Here is a 14,411-nt window from a genome sequence, read left to right as displayed (position 1 = left end):
ATAAGGAGCACATAGGAAAACTTGGTAAGACGATGTCTGTATGTAAGGAAATAAGAATCTCCTCGTTCACAGCTCTCGTCGCATTCTGGTTAACACAAGTAATTCTTATGAAATTGGATTTGCGAATCTTTCGCCCTTCACAATTTTCGTGGTCGATATTATACGAATCAGTCTGGTATCGAGTAGGTGCTAATTTTTTTTTGTTGAGGTTTATTTGAATTTTTATATTCTTTCGTTAAACGAATTCAATCATGCCAGTTCTCGATTGTGGAAATAATTGGCACGTAGGTTAAATAAATCAGACACTGTTTTCTTAGTTCCGATAAAAAATAAATATTAATAAGTACGTTCTTGAGCTTAATTTTCATATTGCCATAAAAATATGTTCTGCGAAAACTGTTATTAGATGCAAAATCGTGTACAAAAAAAATGTTATGTTACGGCACGTATTTTTACAAAACTAAATTATTTTTCATTTGACAACAGATTTCCAGTCAGATATTTCGCCCAGTAAATCGCAATTAAGAAGTTAACTTTTCTCTTAAACCGGTCCTTTCAAAGTTGCGTTCCTAGGTATTGTTTGTGGCGTTTTTCTTAATTTTCCGCCATCACCGCGGACGGAATAACAACGCCTTTTAATTCCGTTTTTTCCCGCTTTTTATTTCGCGCCAATTTTCGCGTAATTATGAGACGCCTTCATAATATGATCCTCATGAAAGTCGGGTTATTTTTTGCGACGTTAACAGTTTCAACCGCTGAAATCGGAATATAAGGTTTTAATTTTTTATAATATTGCATACGACGGTCGTTTAAGTGTATGAAAGTGATCTTTCTCTTAATTAGTTATATCTAATATATATATATATATATATATATATATATATATATAGCTAAAATATATTGGTACTTATCTATCGAACCTAAACAATAAAGTGTAATAAAAATATGACAGTGATAATGTACCTACTGTTAAAGTGAAGTAATTATACTTACTTTTGAAAATATTGCTGAAAAAAATCTAATGTGTCGATGTCATTATACACACTCACAGACACATAACACATTGATAAGCGAAAGGGTCTCGCGAAAGTGTTTCCGGCTTCCGTTGTCGCCTCCAACACGAGTCTTTGATTTATTCCATTCTTAACTTTCCAACTATGGCGTAAAGTCCAATTTTAGTTGTGGAATTTATCTATCTTACATCTGAGTTAGACCGATTTTGTGGTTGATGCTTTAAACTATGTTACTTATTTTACGTTAAAATCTTATTGTTGTAACACATTATATTAACATTGAGAAAGATTTTTCAAGGGTCAAGATTTGGGTCTCAAGTAAAAAACACTTTCAATTGTGTAAAAACATTTTGTTTTGGTTAGCATATATTCTTTTGTAGATGTTTAAATAACGGCAACCCTGCGTAACCCAATGGTTTTTAACTAGACAATCAAATTTACTATTGACATACCATTGACACACGACTGACATTCTGTTTTACCTCTGGGTACGTGCTCCGACTGCCTATCTCCTACCTGATCGGTAGGAGATTACATTTTTTTTATGAAATAGAAGTTTGTTAGAAGTAAGAAAGACGTTCTTTCTTACTTCGTATTCATCCAGTCGATTTAAACCATAATCGTATGAAAATTCCTCTTTACATCGCGTAATAGGGAAAAGCCTCCCATTATCTACTCAGAAAATGTCGCACCGTCCTCGTTACATTCACTTACTGTCAGCTAAGTTGTTATGTTAAAATATTGCGGGATATTAGACATACTCGATATACAATAAGCGATAGCGTGTACGGTAGCGATTTTGCAAATATTTTTTATTTTTTTATTTTACAAATTGTAAGCCAAAAGCCCGTGGAAAGCCAATTTTTTGAGGTATTCACGGTGCCAGAGCTGTATTTCAAAGTACCATTACATCAACAGATTTGCTACTATTGCCAGGAAGGGATTCACTTTGGTTTCGGCTATATGGATTATAGCATTATTTACTTGGTTATGGGCATATAAGTCTTTGCCGACAACGTACATTCGTCTTGTCGTCAAATCACGCATAGCTTTCATTATAATAAATATCTGCGATGTATACCTATTTGTGGCTTTTAATTTTGCTAATGTGATAAATAATACACAACACATTATTAATAACTAAGTATCACAATATTGAGAAGTAATCTAACCGATTACTTCTCAATATTGTGATACTTTATCGCATCCGCTTCCGCCTCAACTTATCAATGTATCCAAAGGTTACGTCAATATCCCATTTGGAAAACAGTGCTCTCTCTCACACAAGTTTAATATCATACGTAGGAGGCATTTCTTAAGCATGACTTAACATGTAATAATAATGCAAATACAACTGAAACGTAAATCTTTTACGAAATCCTAACAAATATCCTACTTTTGTACAGAGATATAACTTTGTAGATACACATCTTACAATGCACAGATTACAACGCTATTGGGACATGTGCGATTTCGGTCATCAGAGATTTGGGGACTATTTTTAGATTTAATTTTAAAGATTTAATTCAATTTGACGTGGCTTATTTTTATTGTTTCAATTCTAATCCAAAGGTTTCCAGCTACCAAAAGTGTAACAGTTTAGTGTTAAAATAAAATTAATACACCAAATATGTGAGTGATATAGTGTTAAGTGATAAATGACCCCTTAAAAATGTTAGCTTGTGTCTGCCAACCAATGGAAACTGCGTTGTTGTTTAAAGGTGGACCTCCTGTAGCCATGGGACCACTAGGTACTAGTAAAATGCGACAGAATTCAAATGTCATGAAAACTATATTTCCGAAACCAGACAGAAGACTCAGTGAAGACACCAAAGATAGCTCGTCAGCTTCATCGCCTTCATGCATTGAACCTTCTGCAAGCCTTTTAAACTTAAGGAAGATCGAACGTAGAGCAAAATCAACGAAAATACTTGTCAATCCAGTATGCTCTGATGCTGGAACGAGCGATGACAGCTATAATTCAAAAACTGTTAATAACAGATGGAATGGTAAGAAAAAGCGCCTCAAGACTGAGAATAGTAAGAATCATAAAAAGGACGACGCTAAATGCGATAAGAATGATCCAATTAGACGCGAAGCAAAAAGAGACAAGAAATCAATATCATGCTTCAAAATGAAATGCTCCAATGATAAATCACGTTCAGATGAAGATAGAAAATCTGGAGGCGAGAATTGCACTAATGAGAATGCTAGCAATCTAAACGTAGACAAACCAGACATTATTAATCACACGAAGAGTAAAGAGATTCTAGTTGATGAAAGCACGATGACGGATGATTTGAAAAATGACCAATTGAGTACGAGAAAGACTGACATAGCGGTTAAGGACAAAGAGGTAAGTTTATATTAATTGTTACACATACTACAGAATTTCATTGCAATTTAACAGCTATTACTATAAGCTATAAGGAGCTGTTTGGGGTAACTTGTAATGTGACTGTTTAATATGGGTCTGGTATGAGTAGGTATGAATTTTACATGTGTTCTCGACAGTACTTATGGTTGGAATTCGGGCACTTTGGGAAACAATGTCGCAACTCGCTGAAATGTCGGATTAAATGTATTTCCAGGGAATTCCCATGTTACCCATGTTTCGGTTAGTATTGGGTATGTAATCTTATCGGTAAATCTAATGCGTTGACACTATTGAAAAATGTGTAAAAACCTACAGTATTGCAGGTTAATATACATATGTCTATATACATTATTATAAAATTGTAAAAATGCTATATTTGTACATAGGAGATATAAAAGAAAAATAATTATAGAGCTCTTTATGCGGCTAACAGAAGCCTAAATATATTTTCTTTATTTTGTGGTTGTTTTTCTGTCAGTATGTTTCTTCGCGCATTAGAGAACCAATACTGGATAGATGCGGTTTTCACATTTGTATTGCTGATGGTATATAACTTAAAATCTGGTATAGATTTAATCGCGATACGTTGCTTAGAAACCCAAATATTGACAATAAAAACGCACGAAATAAACGCGAGTGAAGCCTGAGTAACTGCAAATTAAAATTATTGATAATTAGTCGAAGATTTATTTACCTTATATAAAATATCATTATAAATATTTAACGATAAAAGATTAAATAGGTATCTATTCTCGCGAACCTATGTTTATTTATATCTGCATACAAGTGTCAGAAGCTTACTGAAACTAGGGATTTTAATAAGGATTTACTACGTTTTGTTTTGTACTAACAAGGATCAGTTTTATCCTGCTGATATTATAATACTTTTTAAAGAAAATATACTGCCATCATATATTATTTATTCCTCATCGTTCCAGGGCCATATGTTTATCACAATTTTAAATTTGATAATTAAAATTATAATTAGGCGTACATATTAGACGTGTGCCTTGAAAGTCATCGACTCCATTGAGTATTTTAACATTACACTAGTGAGTATTGAGTCACGAATGAGCCTGCTTCTGTACTTATATATAGTAATCTTCATTAATCTACGAGTAGATATCGTTTACTAAATATTTTTTAAATTCTCAGTTTGATTCTCAGTTTCTTATATGAGCGTCTATATAAATAAATTCTTCTGTAAAATACAGTTATATATTTTACATTTAATAGGGGTTCCATATTTAAAATTCAATTATCGATCCAAAAACTCATTGCTTTTTAGTGATTCTTTAGTATAAACGAAATTAAATTCTAATTTTAATTAAAGAAATGTGCGTTGGTAATGATAACTCAATTTGTGTACAGAATTGTTCATTATCTGTTCAGGACGTTCAATCTGTATGTTAATGAGGCTCTGAATGGAGGACAGTTGTCTCTCTCATTATTACTTGATGGACCTCTGATATCATTACGCCATTCTCAAATGTTGCTTGGAAATTTAAAATTAGGTTTATCATTTCTTTACGTTTTTCTTTGACGCTTATCTGCCAACAAATTCAAATTCTATTCGATTCTTATACACCCAAATTGTTTTTTTATTCGTAAACTCACAGATTAAAATTTTGAGATTTGATTTCTTTACAGACCCCGGACTTCGAGGCTTAGCAGCCGAGTAACATATAACATAGATGAAATAAAAATTTGTATAATTTAAACTTAGGAAAAGTGATATTACACGCTTTATATGTTCGTCTACTGACAATTTTTTTTAGCTTTTAACTCGTACTCCACTCCACTAAATCCTGTGCTCAAAAAGGACCTGAGTTTTATATCTCAAATGTTTAAAAGACTCTAATGTATTCGTATTTTACCTAAATTCTCACGTAAAACGTATTTTTTACATTAGCATACGTAACACACTAATGTAAATGACACTCTATTAGATTAGGACACCTTTTCTTGACTTATTTTGCCGAAATGTACGCCACTTTAGATAGGTAATGCGATACTTGGATGATATGATAATGTGATCAGTCAAGTAAATTCTTCAGTTATAATGTGATGTTATACAATTTTATCAATTTTACCATGAAAATGTTTGCAGTGAAACAGTATTTTCAAAGAAAATAAAATTGTGCATGTCATTGAACTTTAGCTGCCGTCGAAACTATATTTCGCAATTACCTCTGTATAATAATAGTATAGATGGTAAATCTTAAATTTAAAAATTTCCCGTTACTCAAAATTAAATTGATGGAATATTTTATGAAAAAAAATTTGAAACGGGTTTTATCTATGTATATATTTTATCTATGTATATTATATGTTTTCATGTTGATTTCTGGTAAGAGATTAAGCCGTAGACGTTAAGAGGTAACGTAATGAAACATTTGTCCCGAAATTTAATTTCGTTTTGTTTGCTTTGTTTAAAATTCGGGTTTCCATGATAGACAATTTAAAATATTCATTATGTTTTAAATATTACTGTGCAAGGTTTACATTCAAAGCTGTGACGCCCTAAGGTCTAATTTTGCAACCGTCCGCCCGCGTTACTTCAACCCTCTTCGGGAATGCTCTTTAGTCTCCTCATACATCTAAAAGAGAATATGTAGTATCCTGTAAGGGCGGGACAGGCGGAACACAGGCGGAATGTAATCTTACTAAGTATGGAAATTGTTGGAAAAATTGAGGCCAAATTATTTTATTTGTGGCTAAACTTTTTTTTTTCGTACTACAATGCTTAATTATATATTAAACATTATAAACAACAATACTTACAAATCGTTACTTGTTTTTTTTGTTGATTTATGCTACTTTCAGAAAATCTCATTAGAAAATCGATTATTTTTATCTCTTCTCGATTCTTCTCGATTAGTCTCGGGACATATACTAACAATCGAGTTTCTCAGTCAACTCACCCGATACTTTGATGACACACCCCTAGCTCTCCAATCGAGTGTCTATCGCTCGCCGCAAATATTTGGTTTCTTTAGACAACACGATCTGCTGGCTTAATGAGTGTTGTCTGTATTTTCGAAACTGGAAAATCAGACGCTATTCTTGGACGTTTTGTTTCCATGCTGGTTTAGGAAAGAAAAACGTAAAATACGCCAGCTGTTTCTCCTCCCGTCAATCAAGAGAAAGGAGCTATAAACTAGAGATTTCTCATAGGCCATCTCATCGGTAACTGTAAAGTATAAGTAGTGGCGAGCTTTATGTTCTTAATTTATATAATCTATGGTCCCTCCCTCTACATTAGCTTTGTAACCAATATGACTGACTGCAAATAAAATTCAATAATGTTTTATTGTGAAGATTCTCACGTTACATGGTGATTTACAATACAATAACGTAAGAAAAGTGTAAAATGTCCACGACAGATAATGCCGTCTCTGGAATCAAGCCGCCGCTTAACCTACAAATCGATTCGGACAAATCTACGAGTTGGAAAAAATGGTTACAACAATTCGAGTGGTATGCAACAGCTATTCAATTAAGTAAAAAGCCAGCTGAGGCCCGCAACATTTATGGTCGTCATAGGGTCAGATGCCATCGAAATCTACAACAGTTTCAATCTTAGCGATCAAGATAAAAATAACCTAGAAGTCATAAAAAACAAGTTCAAAGAGTATTTCGCACCAAAGACAAACATCTCTTTTGAAGGATTAATATTTTTCAAAATTGAACAGCATGATGATGAACTATTTAACGAGTTTTTAACCAGAATAAAATTCCAAGCTAGCAAATGTGAATTCGACAAATTACTTGACGAAATGTTGAAAGACAAGATAGTGTAACTAGCGACCTATTTTAATCTCAATTCTACAAATAATTTCACTGTACAACTGAACAAGGCCTTCGAGTTTCGCAACTTTTGGCTCTATCTACCCTGAAAGGCATGATGTGATCATATCATACTATTCCTATTATTAGACGTCCTGCGTGATTTAAAAAGCCCGTTAAAATTACAGGCAACAAGCTGAGCCATTAAAATTAAAACTAACAATAGTTGTACTCTTTAACATGCGTCATTATTATATTTTAATTGTGTCTGTTATTAATACAATGCAAGGTGCATTGTATTGTATTCACAGCGCCTGCAAATTGCAGTCCGCAATACACTTTAATAGTGTTTGCAGATTAAAACTTAGCGGGTCATGAATAACAATTATGGTCGACGTTGCTTTCCATTTAACAGCACTTGCGAATTACAATTTGTAGTATGTAGAATAATAAATTAAAAGCGAAAAATATCTTGGCTAAATTTAGGTCGTCATCATCATAATATTAGCTTCTTTTCTTTCTACTATTTATCTCTCTTTTATAACTTAGTCATGTTGTATTTTTATTTCATATTATTTTTAATGAATTAGTAATATCATAAACAAATCGCATATCTTAAATAAACACTTGTCTTTCGAAAGATAAAATAAAATTTATTTTTGTAGGACAGACGAAAAATTTCTGTTTTTTTAGTGTAAAAAATTCCCATTTATGAAAAAATTCTCCTCAAATTGATTTTTTTTCCATGTTTTCTGATTGAAGCGTGACTTCGGTTTCTCGAAGTTCTATTTAAAGACTTTCTCACAAATAAGTATTTACGTAAAAGCCGAAACCTCTGAAGTCAGATCGATCGGTCACTTTTCAAACTTGAACTGAAAACTTTTTAATTGGATAACAAAACGGTTTTGACAAAGGCTTCATTTTTTTACTTATTTGAGTTGAGAAAATCCAGGGAAGAAATTCCTTAATCGGGGAACCCGCTCTTCAAGTTTGTAGGTAAGTGGGTCGACTTCTAATTTCATTCTTTTGAGGTTCTTCAAATTAATGTTTTAGCATCAAAATATAAGAAGGTAATATTGATGTTTATAACTAGAGTTACTACATTGAAAATTACACCTTTACTCTTAAAACGCCTAAAATCACAATATCACGTGCATAGTTCATCGAAATTCAAAATTATTTTCAAAGTTTCGAATGACTATGCGATAAAAAAAATTAAATATTTAAAATATTAGGTATAAGTATAAAAGAAAATTTAAAATATCTAACTGTCTTGTAGTAATTTTCATCGTTGTCGCAAGTAGGAAAGCATTTCTTTCATTATCATTTCGTCCAATTGTAAAATTAAAAAAATAATATCTGACAAACAATGTATTTCTGCAAGTTTAAGTACAAGTGCCCACTGCTAAATCTATCTTCTAGCGCATTGTTGAATTTTGATAACGAAAGGCAAACCAAACTTCTTCACATGTGCCAAAAAACTCTGATCTTTATAACAATTAAAATCTCATCTGCGGTGCGGTGCGGTGCAATCTCAGAAGCGGTGGTGGTGTAATGGTTAAGACGCCCGCCTGTAGATCGAAAGGTCCCAGGTTCCAATCCTACTCGTGCCACATGAGTTTGTATACCAATCTGACTCATGTATAGTAGTTTTCATCGTCCACTACTTACTTCCGGTAAAGGAAATAACCGTGAGGAAACCTGCACACTGGTTTATTCTTATTAACTTGTGTGTGAAATGGAGAAGGCAATGGCAAACCACTCCATTAATAATGCCAATAAAGTTGTTATGTGTGTTTCATTCCACGTAATAACCACAATTCTCAGCCACGAGGAATACGACTATGAAGAAGAAATCTCATCTATATAACATTCGCGATAATAAATTTCAGTTTGGATGGAGCATTATAATTTGTCATATTATCCGCCACTTTATGCTGCAGTAATAGAGGCGAGTTTCTAATAGTTTTCCGTGTGTAGGTGTGATTCTCCAATTGTAATAATAATCTATTAAATAGTATTTTAATTTCTAACGATATAGGATCGCGAAATTAGGGTATTGCAATTTGTATTTGGACCCTACCTTTAACGTTAAAGAGGTCTCAGTCTATTTCTGTAAGAGATGTGTATTTAACAAGAGGGTGTTGGATGCAATTAACATTTTAATTTCGTGTTTAATCGTACTTTTACAACTTTCCTTCTTCTTTTGCTGACATTGGACTACGAGTATATTGACCGTAGTAACGAGTAATGAATAAAGATACCTACTCATATTTTATTAGCAGGTTGAAATTAATAATTTTAAGAATGGGTGGCACCCTCAACTTGCGTGGATAAATAAACGCAGAGTACGCCATTTTGTCTAAACATCAGCTGCGCGCAGATCAAAGTTAACGTAAAAGTTGACTAGTACAACTCACCCTAACTAACTCTAAATGGCTGGTATAATTCTAAGTAAATTGTAAACAATAAGTTTCACCATTTATTTTGTAAATTTAGTTGTTTGAGATTAATTTTGGCCGCTCAAAATCGCACAAAATTTGATTACTATTCGTTGTTACGAGTCATCAAGTCTTCCTACATACGCCTTCTATTTTCCGTTGAATTCCACTATCAAAAATAAGGTCGCGGAAACATTTCAACCGTCAGCATTTCTAGGCCAGCATACAAGTGTCATACAAACATACTCAAAGTAAGAAAAGTCTGGAGAGACGAAAACATTTTTTTTTCTCTGACCAACTGAGGCCGCGACCTACAAACACGATGTTTCGTTACTCAACGCCCCGCTTTCGTTTAACATTTTTGGGGCCCTTGGGAAATATATACTGAACCAAAACACAAACACACAAAACACGAACACAAACGGCAATAAATTCCCTTATAATGTAACAATCTCTTAAGTTGATTTGTATTCGATGTGCAAAATAAAATATAAATTTTTATTTTTAGTTTTTAGCCAAATTTTTATTTAAACAAATTTTATTTGGCCAAATTATTATTTAAACTAAAAATTATTTAAGTGTGCCATGCGATGTCATGCGTATTTGATGGTTACGAAATAAGCAAAAAGACACTTAATTTTTACTTCGACTTTTTGATGTTTTGTGAAAGAAAGAAGAGTGCCGAAAACTGGTTTAAAATTTTTGAAGTGTTATGAAAAAAAATTAATGTAATATTTATAAATGGTATGTAAGAGTCATAATTAAAAAGGCATAACAAAAAAAAACAAAAATGCATACAGGACCATAAAAAAAAATCTTAGTACGCGCACGTCCATTTTTCTTTTGTAAGAGGTGACTACGCGTTTTCCCTCACACATAAATTGCCGGGTCAAGTTATAAAAATAAACATTTAGAATGCTTCTATGCTGGCCCTTTGAAATTGCCTCCAATTGTATGGAGCTTTATTTATGAACCGTAAAATACACGAGACGCTGGTAAAACAATGAACTGCCAGTATTTTTAGCTATTTACTGTATTGAGTAATGACCGGCAGATTTTGTTTATTTACTTTCTGTTCCTGCTAATTTGAAAACGAAAACAAGTTCATTAGATTTTAATTATTTAAAACTTTTTAGGGCAAAATTACAAAAATTATGTAATAGGTACTGAGTTTTGTGAATCTAACTTCATAATTAATAATAATTATTACTTACTCTATCTTTTCTCTTGAAGACGTTTTTCATAGTAATAAGTCATATCACGTTAAATCAGATCACGTTAAAATTGTGAACACGGTAAATTTGCACGGATTGCACCTTCAGGATTGCGCGCCGATGACGTTTATACAGTTAAGTTAACATAAAATATAATCATGCAACTCACTCTAAGTAATAAAATGAACGAAACTACTCGGTAATAACTATCCCATTCGCGTCCTCGGTCAGTATCATTAATCAAATCCAAATTAATATTTTTGGTATTAATTGAAAGGGTTTATCCTAAACTAACACCTGCGTCGAAATAACCAAAGGGTGATCCCTTCTCACTAACTTCTCGGTTTCAGCTTTAAAGTTAGGAATAAGTTAATTTTGATTTTAAGGTTTACACTAAATATATGTACATAATTATATCCTGCGAAGCATATTCAGCTGTTTATTACACTTTAAAAGGAATTTCGGAAGACTGACTTATTAAATGTTTTTCCAATTGTAGCAATAATATTTTGAATATATGTAATAATAAATATATATATTACAAATCACACAGATTGAGCTAGCCCCAAAGTAAGTTCAAGACTTGTGTTATGGGATACTAACTCAACGATACTATATGCATATATAGATAGAAGACCCGGGCCAATCAGAAAATATCATTGTCATCTGATATTTTGATTTTCAAGTTTCAGCTTATGAATACGGAAACCATTTTCGTAGGAACTATATTTATCGAAATATTAGTTCGAAAAATGGTGGTTACGTTTTTGTGACAATTGTTAATTTCAAAGGTTGGTTTCATCAGTCAACGTCACAATCAAACAAACAATACAGTTTCCAAAATTACAGGACATAAGCCCAAGAGCATCACGTAAGTACTTTCCTAGATATATATCCATATTATTCTTTTATCTATGACTGATCAAAACTCGACATTTTCGGCTATCATTATGGTTGCCACGTAGGCCATTAAAATTATAATCAAATCGCTTCACGCGTTCTTATAATATACGCACGTTGTGGTAAATGTCCCAATTTATTGGTCATATCGATATTTATGTATTATTGCAAAACTATACAAAAAAAAAATTAAATTACTACATTTGTCAACTTTACCATTTTCATTAGCTGTAAATGATGTAGGTTTGTTTTAGTACACCTCTATTACTGAGGGAATAAAAAGGGGAAAAACAATTTGCTTCGGTGGATTTCACCGTCAAATGCTAACTGAAATGTGTTTTATCTAATATATCTATTACCTTGAAACAATCTGCGAATGTACGAAGGATTTTATGTGATTGTTAACACTTATTTCTACCTATAGATGAGCTGAATATTTGAAAGCCTAAGCTATTTGAACTTGAAAATGGCATCATAATTTTCTTTAGCCACTCAAATATTGTCTTAAAACACCTCAATTGCAAACATCATTTATAACCTATAATTAATTCACCCAAATTGCCAGTTTTAATTAATCGCCTTTGTAAATAAATTCAGGAATGTCATGTTACTGACAACAAATGGATACAAAGATTAATGCTGAAAACCATTTTGTAACAAATATTTCGGCTGTTATTGTTGATTCGACTTGTTTCAGGCCGGTTGATTATCCAGTTGTAATTGATGTTATTTATCTTATTTTTTGCGGATGTTCAGCCTTGGATTGTACTGTACTGAAATATATAATATACTAATATTTAATTGTATTGTACTGAATTTGCTAGAATTATATTTTTAGCACACTCCTTACTATAATACATATCAGCTCCTAAAGTTTTTGAAATAGGTTAAGGAATAAAAAACTGTACCATTGTCTCATGTATAAAATTGAATAAAAACTCTGACCTTTCAATGAAATCCATTTGGAATGTTAAAACCGATTACACGAAATTTGTACGCAGATCAAAACCTCTAAAACAAATCGAAACAGTATTAATTTCAATACTGATTTCAGAATACAAATCAAGATTAACCAAATGCGATCGCCATATGTAATATATATATGGCCATAAAAATCATAAAAAAAGTATCGTAAGCCATTTAGCTAATGGAAAAGCCTTTTGTGTATCGTTTGTTTTAGTACACCTCTATTACCTGAGGGAATAAAAAGGGGAAAAACAATTTGCTTCGGTGGATTTCGCCGTCAAATGCTAACTGAAATGTGTTTTATCTAATAGATCTACCTTGAAACAATCTGCAAATGTACGAAGGATTTTATGTGATTGTTAACACTTATTTCTACCTATAGATAAGCTGAAGACAATGGCAATTGATTATATTAAAATGAGTGTATAACGACTACTGTTTTATAGACTCCATAAGCAAAATATCACTTAATTTTTTATTTTACTTGTGGTAGTTGTTGAACAATATTTATTTTCATAATTAATTAGGGATATAGGATAGAAATAAAATTATACCCAATGATTAACTTAAATTGTGAATTATCAGAATTCTTTGATAGTACCTTTTGAAGGCTTAATTTCTGAATTAATGATTTGATTTTGATTTTGATAAAATTTACCTCTTTATCTCTAATGTTTTTTTCTTTTATAAAATTTTATCGTGAAGTATTCTGAAGGAAAATGCTTCAATTACACGAAAAAAGACGTGTCAAGGGCCCTCTAACGAATCAAGAAAAAGTAATTGTAACAATTCTATGTTCTAAAGAACTGCGGTATGATTGGACAAAAAAATTTTGTAGGTATAGGAAATTCTTTTGACATTTCAAATAAATTGTGTAGTAGCTGAAGTATCTCTAATTTTAATAAATTACCCGTATATTGGGCCTTGCAAAATATTTGTAATAAATAGAGAATAATAGTTTCCACAAAATAATCCAAGCGTTCTTTCGCGTAAATGGCTTTTCGCGTAACGTTAACACTAATTGTCATTCAGTGCAAATGTCTTTCGCGCTAGTGTCTTTTGCAGAATTGTCCAGCTACTAATGTTGCTACATTATTATCTCAAAAAAAAAAGGTTATTATATCAGAGTGGTATCAAATAAAAACGTCTCAGTAATATGATTTGATGCAGAGTGTACACTGTACAGCTATCAAAGGTGTGATTGTAAAGGTCACAGTAAAATTTATCGAGGGCGATGTTTGCGAACTTAGGGCGGAGTTCGCTAATAAACTAGTTTTTAAACGCAGTAGACACTCCTACATTTCTATATAGATATGTTAGAAATCTTAGATTTAAAGCAAATACAATTTTTTACTAGCTACTTGTGACAACGAAGAACTCAATCATGCAAAACTACACAGATTTCGATCGTGTTTGGTGTATACATAGGGTACAAATTAGAATAGCATTTTATTTCGATATTCAAAAGTAATTTTAATATTTAAAATTACTTTTGAATATAGATTTTTTTCTGCCCAGTGCCTTTAGACAATATAATATAATAATAATTAGGGTGCGTTGCAGCTCAACTTTTACGTTGACTTTAACCTGCAAAGAAAACGCAAAGTACACCAATTTATGTAAACGACAGCGGCGTGCAAGTCCAAGTTAACGTCACAGTTGACTAGTGCAAACCACTCTTAATGATATACTTATATATTAGCATCAAAAT

At 32.2% G+C, this 14,411-nt stretch overlaps 1 protein-coding gene across 9 annotated transcripts in view; it reads left to right on the top strand.

The window, feature by feature from the left end:
• Window positions 1–14,411, top strand: part of ASPP (Ankyrin-repeat, SH3-domain, and Proline-rich-region containing Protein) — a 275,934-nt gene that overhangs the window by 200,138 nt on the left and 61,385 nt on the right. For 4 of the 9 annotated variants that reach the window (XM_053752600.2, XM_053752602.2, XM_053752599.1 and 1 more), the window contains one exon: window positions 2,586–3,369. The exons of the other annotated variants lie outside the window; for them this stretch is intronic. In XM_053752600.2, the coding sequence (XP_053608575.1) occupies window positions 2,686–3,369 (684 nt within the window). In that variant the 5' untranslated portion in view covers window positions 2,586–2,685. Of the gene's footprint in view, window positions 1–2,585; window positions 3,370–14,411 lie in introns of those variants that run through there. 9 annotated transcript variants of the gene reach the window in all.

This window comes from Plodia interpunctella, chromosome 12 (genome assembly GCF_027563975.2).
Source record: "Plodia interpunctella isolate USDA-ARS_2022_Savannah chromosome 12, ilPloInte3.2, whole genome shotgun sequence".
Classification (NCBI taxonomy): domain Eukaryota; kingdom Metazoa; phylum Arthropoda; class Insecta; order Lepidoptera; family Pyralidae; genus Plodia; species Plodia interpunctella.
The sequence above is the reverse complement of the archived record's forward strand: the minus strand, read 5'-3'. Positions and strand labels throughout refer to the sequence as shown.